This window comes from Aptenodytes patagonicus, chromosome 14 (assembly GCF_965638725.1).
Source record: "Aptenodytes patagonicus chromosome 14, bAptPat1.pri.cur, whole genome shotgun sequence".
Taxonomy (NCBI): Eukaryota; Metazoa; Chordata; class Aves; order Sphenisciformes; family Spheniscidae; genus Aptenodytes; species Aptenodytes patagonicus.
This window is the reverse complement of record NC_134962.1, coordinates 11,620,149-11,640,511: the sequence shown is the minus strand read 5'-3', so window position 1 is coordinate 11,640,511 and position 20,363 is coordinate 11,620,149. Positions and strand designations below refer to the sequence as shown.

At 44.2% G+C, this 20,363-nt stretch overlaps 1 protein-coding gene across 1 annotated transcript; it reads right to left on the bottom strand.

Annotated features, from left to right (window-relative positions):
* Positions 1-1,691: 1,691 nt before the first annotated feature.
* YWHAB (tyrosine 3-monooxygenase/tryptophan 5-monooxygenase activation protein beta) lies at positions 1,692-16,112 on the bottom strand. The gene is made up of 6 exons (XM_076351605.1): positions 16,015-16,112; positions 7,849-8,149; positions 6,718-6,841; positions 5,519-5,682; positions 4,097-4,192; positions 1,692-3,571 (listed from the first exon to the last, which is right to left on the bottom strand). The coding sequence occupies exons 2-6, from the start codon at positions 8,140-8,142 to the stop codon at positions 3,515-3,517; spliced, it is 735 nt and encodes a 244-aa protein (XP_076207720.1). The 5' UTR covers positions 8,143-8,149; positions 16,015-16,112; the 3' UTR covers positions 1,692-3,514.
* Between the last annotated feature and the right edge of the window lie 4,251 nt (positions 16,113-20,363).

The window sequence follows — 20,363 nt, the reverse complement described above, 5'->3', positions numbered from 1 at the left end:
GGCAGGGCAGTTCCACCAGCAACTTCCCCAGCGCGACTGTTTGCAGGGCTGTGCTGGGCCTGAGTCACCAGCACCTCCGTGTTTCAGCCAGACCCGTTCCTCAGGGCCACGCTCCCCCTGCTTCCACACTTTTAAGCGGGGAAGCTTAGTGCAGCAGGACAAGTGTCTCACGTTGACTTCAGCTGAACAGGTCCGCTGGATTTCATGAAAAAAGGCGGTTCCTCTGCTGCCACGGAGTCCTTGAACGCCGCTCGGGAGACACACCAGCCTGCTCCAGGCAGCACGCACCGTGCAGCACCACAGTCCCACATATTAAAGCAAAACTAATCCAAGCGTGGTTGCTCAGCTCCACCCCATCCTGTACTCTCGGAAGGGACAGCTGCCGTGCAGATCAGGAGAAACCTTACCTTCCCAAAAGCCTTCTGGTTTCCCACGCTGAACTGCCTCACCCAGAGGTCAGACGAGCATCAGTGCCGGGAATGAGAAGCTGCAGCAGCACCAGTTAGATCAGTTAAACATGTAGAGTACACCCTGACTCTTACTGGGGCTGGGCCAGCTGGAGTGCCCTTTCCCAAAATGATCTAATTACTTGAAAAATCAAAATATTCCCTTAACTCATCACTGCTGCAGACCAGTCTCCTAGGCTCATCATTTCCCCCAAAAGAGAAAGTAAGGATGGGCGATGTCATCTGAAAGAATTGAGGCAGGACAAGTGCTCTATGAACAGGAGCAGCTAGCAGGAGCCGGGATTTTTTCTTCTTGGAGCTGACAATGTCATCAGTGTGAGTCAGACTGAGGGTACATTGTAAAATCATTTAAGAGCAAGTATGTCTATAAAAGCTGAAGAAAATGACAAAGTAGCAATAATTACAGATATAAATAGTGGGACCACGACTTAAAGCCACAGGACAGATCAGTGCTTGATCAGCAGCTAGTTCGATTTTGGCCTAACGCCTTTGTAGCAGTCAATCAAAAGAAGCTGAGTGACATTATCCACTGAGCACAGTTCTGCATCGTCTCACTGCAGGAGCAAGAGGCTCCGAGAGCAGGAAGGACGCTTGCTTCGGCCCCAACTAACCTCCTCGGCGCTTTTAGGCTGACTGGCTATTGCTATCCATCTCTTCAAGCGCTTTATTTCCAGGAAGACACCTCCACTTGCACTTAGATGTGCTCTTGCACACCACCAGCTGCGAAGAGCGGAGCTACCTGGCGTGTATGCAGGTCACAGTTCACTAGTGCAGCTGGGTGTGCAAACAGATGACTGACAGAGGGCCAGCTGAAGAGCTAACCCTGCGTTCAGAAGCGTGCATTTAAAGGATTCCCTGCGGAAAAAGCTTTAAATGTAACCAACACTTTTCTCATGTACGGTGTGTTCAACCATACAATATGCAATGACTCATGGCAAGTTAAATAGGTATTTATAGTTGCATTTCTTTTAAGTGCCACAATGACAATATAGCATAAGTATGACCTCCACAAAAATGAAGAGAACCAGTGTCCTCTACTACAAATCTGGGAGGCTGTGTGCGGGGAAGTCTCTGCAAAGGGATGAGTAATTAAGTATTCACACCATTTGGAAACCATGAATCAACTCGCATAACCCAAGATCCGTGCATTTAGTAAAACTAAGTGGTGATTTTACTACCACAAGTTTTTTGCCGCTAGTATGGCAAAGATAACAGACACAAACAACTGATAAAATTTTTTTTTATTATTCACTTTTGAATTCTTTTACACTTTTCCTGATTATTTTGTGTCAGGTGAAACTAGAACTGTTTAAAAGACATACACGAATCTAGTACATCAATAACCAGGTATTTCTTTTTGCTATACTATTCTCACAACCACGTGTGTGCTAGGCAATATAACCGTCACAGAAGCAAACTTTAGGCAGAATACTGGTCAGTAAAAACAAAGCGAAAAGAGCTACCAGATATACAGACAGGCTCGGTTCCACATTCACTACTGCATTTATCAAGCGCCAAGTATTAACTGCACAATTTGTTCAGCTAGTAGAGGGGAGTTTTAAAATCAGTGCATGAAATTCTCTTCAGCAGACAGATGGACAGACAAACAGATGGATCCTATACCTAAGTGGAATGTGAAGGTAGGGGGATGATACCGCGAGACTGATAGGTGACTATTCCTAACCTTTTCCACTGCATTATTCACGCAACTCTTACTAGGTTTTATTTAATGGGACACGTTTGAAACATAACTAGGTGAGGACGTTTGGAGCTCAAATATTACAAGTGTTGCAAATGTGTAGGTCTGCATTCCAGTACAATAAACGGGAATTCCTGAATATTTGAGCCAGCTCCTGGTACTACCAAAAAATGACAGCCAAGAGCTGAAGACTGCAACAGCACTGGCAGCTCTCAAACATCCAGGAAAGAAACCTGTCCTCGAGCAGACTCAGGTCTCACCCACCATCCTGACATCACCCATAATCGAAGAAAGGATGACGCGTGTGTGGGAGTCCAAAATTGCTTTAATGGAGTTTAAACAGGTGAGAGGGTCAAGGATGAACAGAGTCCAGTGGGAGAAAAATTTCTATAACATGGCTCAGTGGATTACTTAAGAAGTTTTCAGGATCAATTCAAAACGGGAATACCATGGAAATTTCAATTCACCTAAGAGTAAAGTAATGCAAAAGTGGCAGATCACTTCATGGTATCATCCAAACTAATAAGGCCATTCAAAAAATTGAATCTTCTCCTATTGCAAGTCCATGGCAGTGAACCAAGAATTCTCACTACTGAAGAATATCTAAGGTATAATTAGGTACGTTATTGCTGTGGGAAGGGGCTTAGTCATGCATGTTGTATGAGCACGAAAGCGCTTTTAGAAGTCAAATCCCAGTTATCTGCCAGTGTGAAGAATTTGGAAATCAAGCTGCTAATTCCCCCATTACCCTCCTCCCCAAAACAAAAACCCGTCCCCAGAAAGATAGGATTGACAAAGTGAGCTTTTGACTGAAAGCGGTGCCTCAGACTTGGTTACAAATGTCTACAGAGTGTGCCTGTTGAACTAACTCATAGCAGTGTTACTAACTGGAATGCCATACATCGGATTGTTTTCCTTCCATGCCCCAGTGTCACAATAGAATCTCTATAACTTTCTGTACAACTTTACAACAGAATTGTACTTCGACTATTTTGGTGCCAAATTAAGCTCGCCAGAGTTACATAATTGATGTCTACTTTTCTACCAATAAGAGTTTTGTAAAGTCAATTGCAATCACAAAACCCATAATCACAGTGTTCAGTTAAAAATATAAACACGGTAATCATAACTGTAAATGTTCATAATAGGAAAGTTCGGAATGCCATTATAATAGCCGACCTCCGCTTTAAGTACACAGAACACCAACCAACCGTTTTTACCCCACAGACAGTTTTTGCTACGTTGAGGTTGTGAAAGTCGATGTACTATTCTTTTTGCTTGTCGCACAAAGGGATATTATGTGTAGGATACAGGGTGACATTGAACATATAATGAAGCATGACAGCCATTAGTTCTCTCCCTCCCCAGCATCCCCTTCATCTCCCTGGTTTTCCGACGTCCATAGCTGTAAGAAAATACAAACACATGTTTACACTGAAAGCACGCAGTTAATTGCAATTGTCAGGAAAGGGAAGACAGCATAGTTAGCGATAGCTGTGCAATTTTCTCAGCTAAGAGCAACACAGAACGGAACTTAACAGTAAAGCTAAAGAATAATGAACTAGAAAACGGGCAGAGGATTACAAGTAGAAAGCCAGCAAAAGTTTGCAAGCTCAACACAAAGACAAGCTGGCTGTTGAGAACGGACAAACTGGACTTTCTGTTACAAAAAAGCCAAGTTTGTTACAGTGGTTAACAAGTGATTTCTGGTTTAAACAGGCAAGTCTAACTGGTCTGGTTACAGACAGGTTTTTTTTGTAACAGTGGTTACAAAAAGCAGTGCAGCTAAGACATGCAGCTAATGCCTCAGAAAAGGCTTTTAACGGCACAGAACTACCTAAGTCTTCAGATGTTGAGTCCCGCTTAGTGGAGTCCAGCAGCCTAAAGAAGTAACAGCGCACCGTGCAGCAGTTTGCCCCGTGATACTTACAGTGAGGTTGTCCCTAAGCAGCTGCATGATGAGAGTGCTGTCTTTGTAAGACTCTTCATTCAGCGTGTCCAGCTCTGCTATCGCTTCATCAAATGCCTAAAAATATGCAAGACGGCACTTTCACACTCTGCTCTCTGAATTCACTGCTGCTTGCAAAGAGCTTACAAATTTGCCACACTACTATTGAAATTCTGTGACAAAAGTTTCCAGTATTTCTTTTCCACCAAGAGAAGAAACGTAAACCAAAGCGAGCACCAGATCACTAGACAACCAGTGGGAAAACAGAAGTCTCGGGGGGTCCAGATGAAAGCCCAGAACAACTTTACTACCATGCCAACACCAAGTGCTGAAGAGGCAAGCGCACCCTCTGTCCTACTGAAGCATGATTCACACAGCTTGAAGTCAGGTTTAACAACACCGCTTAAAAGCAATACTTTCATTAAAAATGAAGGCCTCACTGGTCTAAATTGGCAGTAAAAGACAAAGGTACCATTAAATTGATGTATGTATTGCACGTGAGTAAGTAGGAAAGAAAATGGAAGACAAGGTTTTTTTGATGGTGGGGTGGAAGGTTTTGGATTTCTTTTCAAAACAGCATAGGAAATCGGGTATGTTCCACTAGAGATTAATAAAGCCATTCTTCCTATCGATCTGTTTGTGACACATGAAAGCCCATGCTGCGAGTCTGAGCGCCATGAATAAGTGCTATTTCTTCATTCAGGTTTCAAACAGATGTAATTGTATCAACTAAAAAAGCAAGAACAGCAGCTTTGCACAGCAAAACATTACTTGTTAAAGTATTATTAAAGCGCATATTAAGAACACAAAGATTCACCTAATGCCATATTATTCAAGTTACTACCAGGTAACTTTCACAGATGCAAAAAGCCTCATTTAGAAGGCTCTAATCATATTTTAAGGAGAAGGCTAAGACAAAAGCGACTAGCTATTTGTTTGGCACAACCCATCACACAAGCTCTTTTTGGTCTCTGGAGAGAGAAGCGCACACACACGCAGATACACAAGGACATTTAGGGCTATGACCATAGTCACAAAGACGACATTTCATGCGAATGCTAAGTGTTTAATTTTAAGTAAATATTTCACTTTACAAGTGCTAAATTAATCCAAGCGTTTTCAAATTTGACACAAGCACATTCTAAGAGAATTACATGGACATAAGAGGCGGCACTTTGTCTCCCCTTTCACTGGATCAACTGCACTAGCAAATTAGCTTTTCTTAAAGCTAAGGTAGTCTAGCTAACTTACCTGAAAATATACTATGATGACAATAGTTTAAAAATGACAGCATTTTTAAGGAATTTGGTATGAAAAAGCATAATCATCTACAAAGTGCTACTGCAACCATTTAATTATCTCCTTAGCCTCCACAAAAATTGGTAATATGAAGAGTCTGCTTACCGTCTTTGCCAGATTACAGGCTTTTTCAGGAGAATTTAGTATCTCATAGTAGAAGACAGAGAAATTTAGAGCCAAACCGAGTCGAATGGGGTGTGTTGGCTGCATCTCTTTCTTGCTAATTTCAAATGCCTCCTGGTAAGCTTGCTGAGAGTTTGCTACCGTTGCTGCAAGGAGTAATTACAATCATATTAATGCACAGTACCTCACTGTACTTCACGGGGGAAGCTATTATATTCTTGGTCTAGACTATCGTGCCACCAGAAATTCACACAATTACATATGCACAGACGCTTCTTTCAATGTTTTTAGATGTAAAAGCCTACCACTGGCTGAACTATTAAGGCAGAAATATTTGTTCAGATAAAGCTTTGAGCTGTGGAAATTAAATTCAACATGTTAAGAGTCTTAAAATGAAATTTATTCAAAATAAGTTCTAACCAATCTGAATGCACATAAGCTCTACCTAAGTCAAAGCGTACTGTGATTAAACACTCACTTCCAGCCTAGCTGAAGAAGTAGTAGTTCTGCATAATAAATCCAGACAAAACCATACGGGGAAGAAGAATTATCTAAACTACCTATTTAAACTGAAGGAAACATTTAGCAGGTAGGTCATGAGCTTTATGTTTCAGTTTGGGGTTTCAGAGGAAAGACAACAGTCCCTTCCTGGCTAATGGGTAACAACAAGCTCCAGAACGGCGTCAAACTAAGTTTGCAAGACGTGGACTACATCAGACACTTCACCAGGAATTCAGGCACAGTTCAGCTTTGCTTTACCATTTCAGGATTAATTGGCTTAGGACCCAGTAACCCAATATCCCATATTTGCATGCAGAAAGCTTGCAAACAGTGAAGATTTGCGAGCTAAACAAGAGATGATAGGAGCAAAGCATTTTCCATGAGAAAAAACACATTCTCCAGGAAAAGGATTTTACACTGCCAAATATGCTTGAAAATCAGTCACTGAGGTCGAGGGCGGCAAGCAGAATTTGACTGGTTTGATAAACGTCTGTCAATCACTTCTATTAATTTCAGTGAAGTCTTTCTCTAAAAGTGACTTGCACTGCACCTGTCTTCAATACTACAGAGCAGTAGCAAAAAGAAATAAATACTTCATGTTAGGGGAAAAGAACACGAGTATTTTTTATACTTTATTCTGCTCAGCCCCCAGCAGAATGAGAGATTTCATCTCTACTTACTTTGCTTATTGTCCCCAGATGCCACCTCTGAGAGGTATCTGTAGTAATCGCCTTTCATTTTCAAATAGAAGACCTTGCTTTCTGGCTGCGTGGCATTGACAATAAGGTATTTATCCAGGAGTTCCTGAGAAAGGAAACATCACCTTTTTTTTTTTTTTTTCAAAGTCATAAAAATAATGCCTGAAACAGAGCCTTCGTTACAATGGTAAGCATGAACTGTTAAAGCATTAACAATGACTTATGTATACTCATGCGTTAATCACTTTGCCTACTGTTGTCTAAACTCAGGAAAAGAGAGAAACTACTTGTACCCTAATCCCTGGAAAGCAGAAAACTTGCTGTGTTGAGGCTACCCACAATTCACTCCTGCAGAACCTAAGAGCTATCAGGGCTTAAGACTGCAAAGATTTTCCTTGAAATACACTGATGCAAACCTATGTCCACAACCAAGGTAATGAAAAGCAGCAGCTTGACATTAGCACAAGTCTGGTCACTTTTGCTGCCACAAACTTGAATTCTACACAGAGCAGTGAAATTATCTACAACAAACTGATTCTATCTGCAACTCCAGCTGAATAGTGGCACTGTCAGCACACGGGCATTCAGGGAGAGATGCAAAGGCTGAGAGCACTGATAGCAACTGCTCTTGACAGATCTTCAGCAAACTGAACAGCAATAAAAAGAATCCCTCTCGTCTAAGTGAAAGAAATAGCGAAACCGGTTTGGAGGAAGAAGTACACACCTTCTCCATCCCAAAAGGGTACTAAACAAGCCTCAGGACATCAGCATTCATTAACGAAAGAATTTAAATGGTAGGCTTTTTAGCAGGACTCATGCCAGTGCTCCAGATCTAAATTTGTTTTCATGGTGACCCCCAGCCAGCAGCTAGGGGTCTTCAACACTGCCTTGTTTGCTTCTTTCTATTAAAAAAAATAAATGCTCTTTTATAACAAATCCCCTAAGAAACAAACTAGATGACTTAGGAGCTAGAATTGGACCCAAGTATGTGGCTATGCAAAATTATTCCCCTGCTAAGGTGCTGCAGTGTCTACAGCACTAGTAAGATTCGTTAAGCCTCTCTGAAGAATGCTGCAGTACTAACTACTGTTATTTTTGCTGTTGGATTATTACCAGAACATCATTGCAGATATCCTGCAATTCAGCCTCAATTTTCTCACGATATTCTCTTCCCATCTGCTGCTTCTTCTCATTCCTCTCTGTTTTCTGTTCAATGCTGGAAATTACACGCCAGGATGAGCGACGGGCACCAACCACATTCTTGTAGGCAACTGAGAGTAGATTCCTTTCTTCATTGGACAGTTCATGTCCTTGCTCAGTGACAGCCTTCATAGCAGCAGCCATGTCATCGTAACGCTCAGCCTGTTCAGCCAATTTGGCTTTCTGTACCAACTCACTTTTATCCATGGCTCTCCTGTAATTAGTGGGGAATAAAAATAGAGAAAAATGTCTCTTGATTGTCTACACCGTGGAATTTAATGCTGAAGGGTGAAGCAGAACTCACAGTCGCTAGTAAGTGGGAAATCTATCAACTCTAACAAAGTAACATGAAAGGTTTCTTTTTAAAAATTCATACGACCTTTTGCCAAATAGGTATAATTTCTATGTGTAAATGACTAATCACAATCCTGAAGATATGTAAGCATTATTATTCAAAATGCAGCAAAATTCATACTGGCATTAAGCACAGCACATCAATATGCTCCCTGTGTAAATCTCCCCCCTTTCCTATACCAGCCACTGCTCAGCCTGGGAGACACTGCATGATCTAACCCAGAAACCACCGCTTTTGGCTTTTTGGGTTTGTTTGTTTGTTTTCCCCCCACTATTATACAACAGCAACTACTTAGGAGCATTGAAGCACTGGACAGCTCCTCCTGACACTGAAGATTTTTTGCACACTACAGGAGATGTTTCTGTGGGTTTAAATAAACCATACCCAGTAAAGCTGTAGTTGTTGGCAACTATGGAAAGTACATTTATACTCTTCTGCCAGAAAATTGGTTTTTTTTATACATGCATCAACGTACATATAACGGACGATTCTACACAGCTAGGGTGGCTGCAGTCTCAGGTTTTCAAGACCTTTCAAATAACACTGACATCCACAAAAACCCAATGGGACGTGGCCCACATGATGGTCACTACTGCAAAACTAATTGCTTGTATGGAAACAACTTGTTTATCATTTCTGATAATGCAGTTTAGCAACTGAAGCCAAGAAAAACACATCACATGACCACAAGGCCCCTGAAGAGCTTAAGCAAGGAAAAATGAAGTTGGTAAAGAACGTGTCAGTGAGGCAGCTTGAGTGTTGCTTACTTCTACAAGACAACGCCAACATATAGTTAACCTCGCCATTGAGCTACCAACCTTCTACTCAACCACACAGGGCCAGGTTCACAGGCAAACTTAAACAAGTTTCTTTGCCTTTATCAAAGTAAGTGGACCTCAGTACCTCACAAACTCCCAGATGCCCCAAATTCATCTATAAAATTTCTCCAGGTGCATAGGTTCATTTTTGGACAGACCCAGAACTGTTATTCTTGTCAGTACTGAGCAATAACGTTCCTGTCCTACTCCCTAAATCCCAGTCAGGACTGTCACTGTCCAGATGAGAAGTTTTCAGGCTGAGACCTAACAGCCAAAAACAACTTCTAAAAGAACACTAAAAAGCAAACAAGAACAGTAAGTTTACAGTTGTCTTTCATAGGCTTCTGTTCATTAGACAAGCGTCTACAGCCCTATTAGAAAGAACCAACGGGCTGAAAGCGATTGCTGTAGCCTTTTCCATGGCCCTCTCCTGTGAAGATCCCAGTCTGACAGGCTCCTGATGAAGAACGCTTCACACACACTGCTCAGTTTGTATTTCAATCCAAGTATCACCTGCCACACTATCATGCAGGGAGACCAGGCCCTTATACGAAACCCTCAACCAGGACACCGAGATGCAGACCCAAATTCCCATCATGTGTATGAGCAGTTTCAGAGTTTCTTACTGCCAAGGACAGAGTCCTAACTACAAAATTATTTTGAGATGAGCATACTCAATCCCTCCAGCTAAAGATACTCCACTTCAGCAAAAAAAAAAAATCACCCAGGATATCAAGTCAAACATTGTTATTTCACATGAAAACGCTTTAAATAAATCCAGCAACCAAACATCCTACCTGCTATATATTTGCAAGTCACGGTCACTCCTGTTTGCATTTGATCCTTTGTAGGTCTAGCCTAACGCATCCATCCACGTAAGGCACTCAGTAAGGATAAGTAATGCTAAAACCAGCCTCCTGGAAAGAGACCTCTTGCCGACTTGTAAGCGAAGTCCGGCTGCAGTTCAGTTCCATTTCAAATACTGGATTTAAACTAGTGGATTCTGGCACCTATTAAAATGTGACACACAGCCTTCAGATCGAAGCCCTCAACAAGACAGACTGACTGTGGGTAGCAGTGTGAGAAGTTCTTGTCAGGCATGATTAATTTGGCTCTGTCTTCCCCAAGAGGCTTTTACCACAGGGATATGCTATATCATCATTGGCTTCTGCAGACTTATCAAAAGGATAGCTCTTGAGGATGGAGAGGGATAAGTGGAATTTGTGATGTGCATTTTTTCTCCCTACTCTGAAGCGTATCATAGTACCAATGCATAACAAGCCTAAGGAAATCATCAAACTGTTTACCATTGAGAGAACCCATCCCACTTTTCACTGTTGAGTCTATCAAACCTCGTAAACCATTCCCTTAACTCAGCACTAAATTTAGACTATGTGCTTAACGCAGGAAGTAATTTGTGAGTGGCATTTCTCTACCCACTGACTAAAATCTGAACATGTACAAAGTACACCTGAAGAATGCTTTTTATGTTACAAGAGCCAACTTTAAATAACAGAACATTTAAACAAAACAGTTTCAGACCAGTTCTAGTTTCCTCAGTCTGCACAGCTTCTAGAAGCATTTCTACTGCAACCGTCTTCTCCTCCTCTTCTTATGGAATGTGATTATTATGTAGAAAAAGCCCGCTTATTGAATTCCAGAGGCAAGTAGCTCCAACAGAGTTTACATTTTGCCATTGAAAGGTCAGTTTTATCTTTGATCTGCACTTTGCCCATAGCAGTCTAATTTGTAGACAAGTCATCCCTGCAGAATTCCGTTTACAAACAATAGAGTTTAGTTTAGAGATGGTGCAGAGTTTGTTTTATCAAGCTCACTGACATATTTATCTTTAGATGCAAGTCAGTTCACAGCAGTCAATGGGTTCATATAAGGACACATGAAGGAAGTCACAGAGGGAACTGCAAGGGCATAAAGACCTACTGGATAAAAGAGATCCAGAAACCAGTTTAACATATCAATTATACAGGTGAAATACCAGCACAAAGCATCAGAATGTTGTTTCTCGTCAAACAACTTTCCTCAGTAATGTAACTAATTTATGCACATCTTTAATGTAACTCAAACTTATTACTGAAGATGGAGTTCCTCAGAACTTTGCTGGCTTAGTTTTGACATAAAAAGTCAGTATACAGGGGCTTGAGTTGTTTAGTGAATTCATCTTAATATCTGTACTGTTAGTAGGTTTGCTATGAAACACAAAGTATTATTCAATAACATGGATTTAACAGAACTCAAACGCAGTAAGAAAATCATTGCCCACACCAAAATATCTGCAGTCAACAGTAAGCCTACCATTGTTTCGTTCACAGGGTGCTGCATAAAGGAACACATAAAATCCTCATTTGATTCTCCATTGCTTACCTTGTTAGAAGCTTGGAGAGAGCTTTGCAGAGCTATGCTGGCTTGAGCTCCAAAAGAGGGAAGTGTTTGCCAGAAGGAAAAAAGATACAAGGAAAGGAGTGATGTTTGAAAAGGCAAGGAAGCAACTATCAGTTATAACTGGTCCCTCCTACAGAGGAGATGAAAGCCACACTCTAACAATGGATCAGTGTGCCACAGTCTGAAACAAGCAAAGCCTACAGCTAAAAATACTCCTAGGCCACAAACAGAAGCCATCTAACACAGGTTACCTGCAGCTAGGAGCAAAACGCACAGAGGTGATGAACAGGAGGCCGACAGAAATGATCTATTCTAGCACTAATGAAGCCATGCCACGCTGGCAAGGGGGGAAGAGGGAAGACGGAAGAAGGAGCGGAGACGTGCAGATCACAGCCATGGAGGAGTCCAGAGAGTTGCCCGTTCTAGGCAGAAGATTCTCACATTAGATGCGTTAATACATTTCAAATTCTTAAGAGACTGTCTTCTTAAGAATCTGTCAAACCACAACTTAGTAGGCCTCCAAAATGAAGTGGCTGGACACTATTTAGAATAAGGAATGCCAACCACTGGCCAGCAGTTGCAGCCAACAGTACCAGCTGCCAGAAATTTGAATCACCCTAAATCCCACACTCAAAATATATTTTTTTATTATTAATTTATTTCTCTATCTCCCATACAGCCTAAGTTCTTTCAACCTCTCTTCCAAATGCAGAATAGCATGTATACAGGTACTAAAGTTACAAGCGCTTACTTCCCGCCCCCAGAAAAGCTTTACACCTGTGTAGACAAGACTTTGAAACATATTACATAGCATCAAAGGTAGAGGGTCAGAACCTGCAAACCACAGTAGTTTGTAACCGCCTTGCTACTTTCAGCGGAAGATGCAGTAAGAAGGGGCTGGTGCGACCATCCTGGGAACGGCACCCGAAGTCAGCACGCCCACAGAACTTTCAAGAGCGGATGGACACACAGAACTGGAGGTTTACATCTCTGTAACAGCTGAGGAGTAAAACATACAGATGTTCTTCAGAAGACTGCGGGAGCTTGAGGAGAACTACATCTTACTGCTCAGCAGTTACCACATCTGCTTCGTAGCTTTTATTGTTTCCAATCTCAATGAGCTGTTTAGGACAAAGCCAAAACAGATCAGAAGTAACTGTGTTTAAAGTCTGCAGAAATCATATGAAAACTGACACTGAAAAAAATCAGGCTTATATAACATATTGAACTGACAAGACAATACTAATAAGCCTACGTTGGCCTGAAGTCTGCTGCTCTTGATGACCTGTTCTTCTGATGCTAATTAAGTAATTGATTTTTGTGTACTGTTTTTCTCTTTATAGCAAGCATTAGAATCTATCAGACAAACACTTCCACTTTGTAAAAAAATTGGTGAGAAAGCAGCGTCGTTACTGGTTTGACATACTGGTCCTCAATGAGTCAAGTAGAGATGCAGGTTAACAGACCTGCATGTTTCACTGTGAGAAATGAATGTAAAACCAGGTTTGGTGAAATGGGATGCAATCATACTTCTCAGTCACAAACTTTAAGTCCATTCAAATTGTAACAGGAAAAGCAGCAGACTGGTACAGAATTTGTAGTTCAATCTTCTAACAGTATGTGAACATGCGTTATTTGATTTCTGGATGGGCAATTCATTCCAAAATTAAACATTCACATGAGGTAAGCGGTATTTCAAATTACAGTTCTATAATTATAGAGAGTACGAGCTTTGGAGAGACTATTTCTAAAACAAATGGAAAATCCTTCTCCATAATTCAGGTACACACATGCTGACACAAGTATCTGCATGGTGTTGATGGCATTCACTGCCAAGCAGACATCGCTCCCAATAGATATTCTTTATAGGAAAGGAACCAACTCTCTTTAAAGCAACTGCAAGAAACCTTCCTTGCTTTATCGTAGTGCTAGGCATTTCATTTCATTAGTTGTGTTTCTCTATTTTGGTTCCCTCAAAGGCTACCACGTATTGTTAAATAACCGATTAGAAAATGAACGTGACTGGTAAGATCTGAACAGTGAAACCTTCCACAGCTGTCAAGAGCTTGGGTATAACAACAAGTTCAGTAAAATATACTGCAAACATAATGAGGGGAAAAAGGAAAATGACTTCATAGTTGTGATATTCTTGCTGACCTTGTGCAGCACATAACTTTAGCCTCCTCTGCATCTACTGATTAACCATACGCCCTGGCCTTCAGCTCAAATCTTTATGCAAATGTTCAGATAAAATTAACATTCTATAAAGCCATGCCTAAGCCTGCTCTGGCCATCTTCTGCCATCATTACTTGTTGCTTCCTAAAACTGACCAATATAATTTTTGAATAAAATGACATTCAACGGTTTTCAATCTCCATAGACAATTATGAAGTTTCTATGACAAGTACCAATAGCGCACAGGGATACTGATATCATATGGACAACTTAAATTTAGCGACAGTAGCCTTGTTCTTAATGCCATTTAAACGAGGGACTGCAGGCTGAAAAGCACTGCACTGCTACATACCTACGGCACTTCGCACAGGACAGCTGCGGGTGGAGACAAGCACGCAGTCCCAAAGTACAATATACTTAACACGGTAACACCTTTTTGTTCCAACTAGCAGAATTGTTTTTGGCTAGAGTCCAGGTGGAAATAGAGAGTTATCCCAAAAAATCTTCCCCCAGGCATAAAGTTCATGCCAAACTAGCGTATTCATATCACAGGTAAATTGCTTTTGTTAATAATAAACGGAGAGTATTTATGTTACAGGGTGGGGCAAAAAGTGCGGCCATATAAAAGACACACTATTACAACGCCTGGTCTTACTGGGATGTATTAGGATACCAGACAGATTAGAGTACTAGCTTTTTACCTCATTATTCAAATCATTATTTACTTAACTCCTCCTCATCTGAGTTTATTCACATGCAGCACAAAAAGCTGCATACTGGCAAAGGCCTGCTTAGGGAAAAGAAAAAAAAAAAAAGACTCAACATCAAAATAGCAGAGATCAGAACATGCGGTGCTGACATAATGAGGTTGCGAAAACTGCACCAGGCCCATCTGCGCAATGAGTCTATCACTTTATCGGTACCAGTTTAATAAACAAAATATTATACAGGCTATATTTTTGCAGTCCTTTAATATGAAGAGTGAAAAAGGCGCTAGCATTCTTGTTTTCCTTTCTAGACCAGTTTATGTCTATTATTTTAAAATAAAAGCTTTTCTTTTCATAAAGAAGTATTAAAATTTCTGACTGAGGTGTCCTGCAGCAGTGAACGTGTAAAGACGCAAATATTCCTACAGCCACTGAAGTTACAAAACCTTACAAATGTTCTCAAACTCTCTGACATTTTTACGTAGGAATTTAGCTTTTATGGTGCTGCATGACGTGCAGTTTATTTTCTTACCACCAGAAAAGTTATTTTAACTGCTAACAAGGAATTTAGCCGAAAAGCAACTGATTTACATTGTGATCTTTGCATCAGATGCGTTTTTGCTCCCATATGCTAACACAGTGACGGTATGCCACTGACATTTGATCATCCCAACTAATATCTGATTATACATACCTCAAATTAAACCTACGGTTGCTAGTTTTGGGTTACTGCCCAGCCTTTTTGTAGACTGGGGCTGGCTTGAAGCAACCTTCTTTCCCTCTGGAGTCCTCCCTAATCTCATCGCTATTTCCAGGTAGACACAAATAATCAAAATTTGAAAATAACAACAAAATAATTTGTTTCCTTCCAAAACGTTCATGACATTTCCGCGGTCGCCTCTGGTCCTACGTGAGCAGGCTCACACAAACGGGCACAGAAGCGGCACCTCCCCTCTCACGCTGAAAGGGCCCAGCCTTTCGGCTGGGCACAGAGCTCCTGGTTTGGGTGAAGCTGCGAGGACGCCCCAACCCCTCTCTCGACCTGGGGTCGCGAACGCGGGAGCCTTCGGGAAGAGGAGGGCTGTGACCGATACGGACCCCGCCGTGGCGGGGCTCGCTTTCCCTCCTCCCCCGGCCGCCGGGCAGGGGAGCCCTTCGCCGCCCCCGGCCGCTCGGTACAGGTGTGCGCGGCCGGCCTCGCCCTCCGGGGAGCAAGTGACTCGTTCAGGGCGGGGCGGGGCCGGGCGCTCGGGGAGGAGGCGGCGCCGCCCGCTCGGGCTCCGCGGCGGCAGCCGAGGGAGGGTCACACCGTTACTCGGAGCGGGGGGGGGGGGGGGGCAGGACCCGCCGCCCCCCCTCCGCGCGGGGACCCTCCCGCAGCGCGCCGGAGGCAGGCCCCGCGTTCTGCTGCGGCCTCCGACGCCCCTCCCCGCCGCGGGGCTGCGCCGGCCCAGCCGGCGGGGAGGCGGGGGGCAGGCCGGGGAGGCCTCCCCCGCACGCTCCCGCGGGCGCCAGCGGGGCCGCAGCGGCCCGGCGCGGCCCAACCCCAGCGGCGGGGGAAGGGGGGTGCGGCGGAAGCCCGGGCGGCGGGCGGGGCGGCGGGGAGGGGCCCGGGACCCTCACCTGGCGGGGGCGGCGGCACCGCGGCCTGGATCCCGGCGGGCGAGGCGACTCGGAGCGCGGCGGCCGCTCGGCGCACGCACACACACCCTGCGGCGCTGCGGCCCCGCTTCCGGCGCCGCCGACACGCCCCTTCCGGCGCTAGGGGGCGCCACCGCCCCTCCCGCCTCCCCATTGGGCCGGCGGGCGCCAGCCGGCTCTCGGTTGCTATAGCGACGGGGGGGGGGGGGAGCCGAGCCCCCTCCGCTCTCCCCGGCCCACCCGCCTCGATGGGGGGGCCGTGCGCGTGCTTCCCCCCCCCCCCCGCCCCGCTGCGCGCGCGCCCGCCCAGGCGCGCGCCGCCGCCGTCCCCCTCGGCCCCCTCAGCCGCCGCCGTCCCGCCTGGGGCGGGCCCGGCTCCGTCGCCCGGGACCCGGCGGAGGGAGGGCGCCTCTCCTCAGCGCGGCCCGGCGCGGCGCTCCCTCCGAGAGCCTGAGGTGACCGAGGGCTTGGCGGACCTGGCGGCCCCCGCCTGCTGCGTGAACCCAGCCCGGGCTCCAGAGGAGGCAGGGCCTGCCTGTTCTGTCACACCTCGGCACCCTCTAGGCCGTGAGCTCTTGGCCTGTTTGAGCTCGTTTCACACGCGTGGGGCAGTCCCTGGTGCGCCTCTGGTCAATGCCGACCGCAATGAAGAGGTGGGGTGGGTATCTAGGGGAGAGAGCTGCTCTGGCTGGGGAGTGCAGCGACTTCTCCAGCAGCAAGATGACAGCATTTTTGGTTTTCTTGCCGTTTCTCACTACTGTTCTCTGGCTGAACCTCACGATAAGGGACATCTCTGCAGACCACAGGCAGCGGGTGCCATTCCGTGCACTGTCATACAAGTGAAAGTTCACAAAGGCTTTGAATTGGAAGGTCACCTTTAAACACTCTTTTAGTATTGGCTCCTCCCTACAATTTGAATTGCATGTTTTCACTGAAAAAACAAGATCCTTATTGGCTAGATAAGTTTTATGCAAGTGTAATAAAAGACATTTACTAGAGAAATGGAGAGAGAGCGCATTTTTAGGGCATGAGGAAAAGTCTAGCTTGGTCTCCAAGAAGGAATCCAAGGAAAAGAGTTCAATTTTACAATGCATGTAATCCTTTTGGATAAGAAGTGACTGCACACACACAACCCCCCTGCTCCCAAGTCTCAAGTTTATAGCAGCACCTCTTGTCAAAGCGTTATTATTGGGGCTGAAAGGCAGTCTGTTCAATTACAGTATCCTGGAGCCCAATTTTCTCTTACACTTTCAGATACAATCCTGATCCTGTCAAAGTCACTGTCAGATTCCTTTTCGGTGATGGAAGGACTTCATTAGTTTCCTGCTTAGTCTCGGTCCAAAGGTTAATTACTTTGGAAAGTCAGGAGGAAAATTACTTGGCATCCATGAGTTACCTTAAGCTGCAAACACTGATTCAGCTAGATCAGTTACTGTCATCGCTTTCTCTTGTTCTTTTCTTTTCTAGGCTAAACTTGGTTTTGCCCCAATCTTCTCCATAGCCCCCATTTTCCAGGTTTCCATCTGGGCCGTTCCCAGTTTTCTTGCTGAGGCCTTGGGAGTGCTGATTCATGGCAGAATTACTTGTATTCAACACTCCTTTCACCTATATCCCCATATAATACTTGGTTTGTAGAAGTGTACTGTGGACGCCTGTTTCTTTAGTCATGTGCTGTACCTCCCTCAACCTTCTCACCTTGCTGCCTACTCTGGCTCGTCACTGCCCTGCCCATGTCATCACAGCTCTTGCCTCCTACTTCCAGCAAGCTGCACCCAGCTCCCTTCATGCTGCTCCTCCAATTTGTCCAGATCAAATTCCGATCATCACCTCTCAAGTGCCTGCAGTCTTTCTTAGCTGGTATTTTTGGACCGTGCGTTCTCCATCACACTATCCACATAGAACAATTCAGCACTGTGTAGTCACAGAGGTGAAAATACCACCCTCTGCTTTTACAGAGCATGCTGCCGCTCCTGCGGCTGGGTCCCTGTTGGGCCAGAGGCCACTGAGAGACAACTGTGTTAATAACACAGTTCATCCCTCCGTGAGCGCTTCTTACCCTGGGGTCTTCCTAGCCCTTGTATGCCTGGTTTGGTGGAGGAGATAAGCAATGCATCCTGCAGTTTCTCCAGGCGCAGAAGGGTGAGGGCTGGAACCAACACCAAACCTCAGCTCTGAAACATGTTGCAACAGCAGCAAGTCTTTCGAAGTGCCACCTTTCAGAGGAGGAAGTGCAGACCTGCTTGATGTGGCTCAAAGGATCTGAGACAGGAGATCCGAAACTTTGTGGAAGAACAGCCTTTATCTCGGGGACAGGCTCGATCCATGAATAAACAAGCTCAACACAGAGACCAGCCTGCCTGGCTCTCCAGCAGAAAATGCACTGCTCTGCATTTTCCCAGAGAGACACATTTCAGGTAAATAAGTGTGAAGAAGTACAAATGGTATTTGGCTTTAGCAGCTGGTCAGCGTTAACCCTGTTGTTGCTCTGCGGAGGGCAGAATGGCTGTGCTGAGAGCACACTTGTTGACATGCTCACGATGAGTTGCAGGCAGGCATAGAATAAAACTGCAGGGAAGGAAATCACAGGATTCTGCACCGAGAAAGGAGACAGCCCATGGCCGAGATGGAGTCCCCTCGTTAGAGGAGCGGTTCATTACAAGAACTGTGAGACCCGTGCTCTTCCCTGACTACATAATAGGCTTCACCATTAGAAGAAGCCTCTCTGCAGACAGCTGAGATGTGCAGGGGCAATTTGTTCCTGTCTTTTGCAACTGCTTTCACTACAGAGAGGATTTCAGTCTTCAAAATGCTTCTCTAGCATTAAGTTTACTTAGCATCAATAATAGTTAAAAGAAGCGGAACAACCTCATTGTCAAAGATGGCCTGTTGCGGAACAAGGAGGGCTGGGTCTGCGCCCTGTGCAAGCAGCAACACTGAAGTTGTCCCCAGCAGATGGCACAAGTGCTTGAGCTGCTTCAGTTGCTGCTCTGAACAGCAAGGTACCTGCCCTCAGGTGTCCGGCTTCTTGCACAAGAAAAGCAAACCTGAGATTTGTAGCAAAATATTGTATTTAAATTGATAAACTTTCATTCAGAAATAAAATCCTGATGAGTTGCTCAATCTTTGTAATTTTTTTCGGTCATTTTTGTTGACAGCAATAGGTCTCAGATGATGCGGATACCAGACGCAAACAGTTGATGGCACTGCATGATCACCGTCCCTGCAATTTATGTCTCCCTGGCTACTCAGCAGCCTTTCTCTGAAAGAAAAGGGAAGGTGTTACACTTTCATGCTGTAGGAAAAACACTCACAAAATGTAATTGTTACCTACCAAGTATATTTTATTTCTTGATTCTTCTGTTACTTGTTTTCTCTATCTTCTGCTCTATGTATGAGAATCCACAGCCTGGACGTTTCAGTTGTTCTAGAGCTGGATCTCACAGACTGCTAAATAATGTATTAGGCGATGGATCCCAGACGGAATTAGCGTAGTGGTTTATGACAGCTATCATGGCTGCCTTGCTGGAAGTGATGGCTGGGATGTCCAGCAGAAGCCTGGTCAGTATATGAAGAATTTCATCATTTGTCAGTGCTGGTTGTGGTGCTGCTTTGAACGGTACGTGGTGGAGATAAGGAGGAGGCTTGTAAGGAAGCGACATGGAACACAAAAAAGGAAAACAATCAGTGTATTTTTCATGAATATTTCTGCAATAGGAAATAAAAAAAGCCCCCAGGGAAGAATTTCTACATTTCGTGTCTGTCTTGTATTTTCTCTGTACATAAACTGCTTGTGACATTACAGACAGCTGTGATGAAGTTAAAACTAGAATTAGGTTAGTTAGAATTAAATTTACAACCAAACTGGGATCAGGGATAAACATCTTGCATAGGATGGAATTAATATTAGCATTATTATTAACTTTAATTAAAGCAACATTTAACGCAAAGAGCAGCAGGTTTTCCTCATGGTCCCTGCCAGCTAAATGCTAGGCTAAATAATACTTTGTTTGGGCATCTTTCAGTTCTTCCTTCTGTCCAAGGAACCCAAGTGGTTTAGTACAGCTTTTCTATTAAATGCAATTTGGACTGAAGTCAAATGACTATTTGAATTTGAGGGTGTTTAAAGGTCTGAAGATGACTTTAGAGAACACAGTAAGACCATAATTGCGAAGCAAGAAAGCAACATATAAGAAGTAACTGTGAGAGCATGAAAATACAAACGACCTAAATAATATAAAATAGTATGATGGGAAATATGGTTAGAACAAATGTCTTGGATGGGATAGGAATTCCGTTCCAGGAATGCAATTTTGGCAGTAGCGTCCCAAACA

What these genes read in the sequence shown, in the direction of transcription:
- YWHAB (XM_076351605.1), bottom strand. Translation starts at nt 8,142, where the DNA reads ATGGATAAAAGTGAGTTGGTACAGAAAGCCAAATTGGCTGAACAGGCT. An exon ending in ATATCTGCAATGATGTTCTG is followed by an intron (nt 6,842 to 7,848) that starts GTAATAATCCAA and finishes TTCCTTTCTCAG; the next exon opens with GAACTCCTGGATAAATACCT. An exon ending in CCTGTAATCTGGCAAAGACG is followed by an intron (nt 4,193 to 5,518) that starts GTAAGCAGACTC and finishes GCATATTTTTAG; the next exon opens with GCATTTGATGAAGCGATAGC.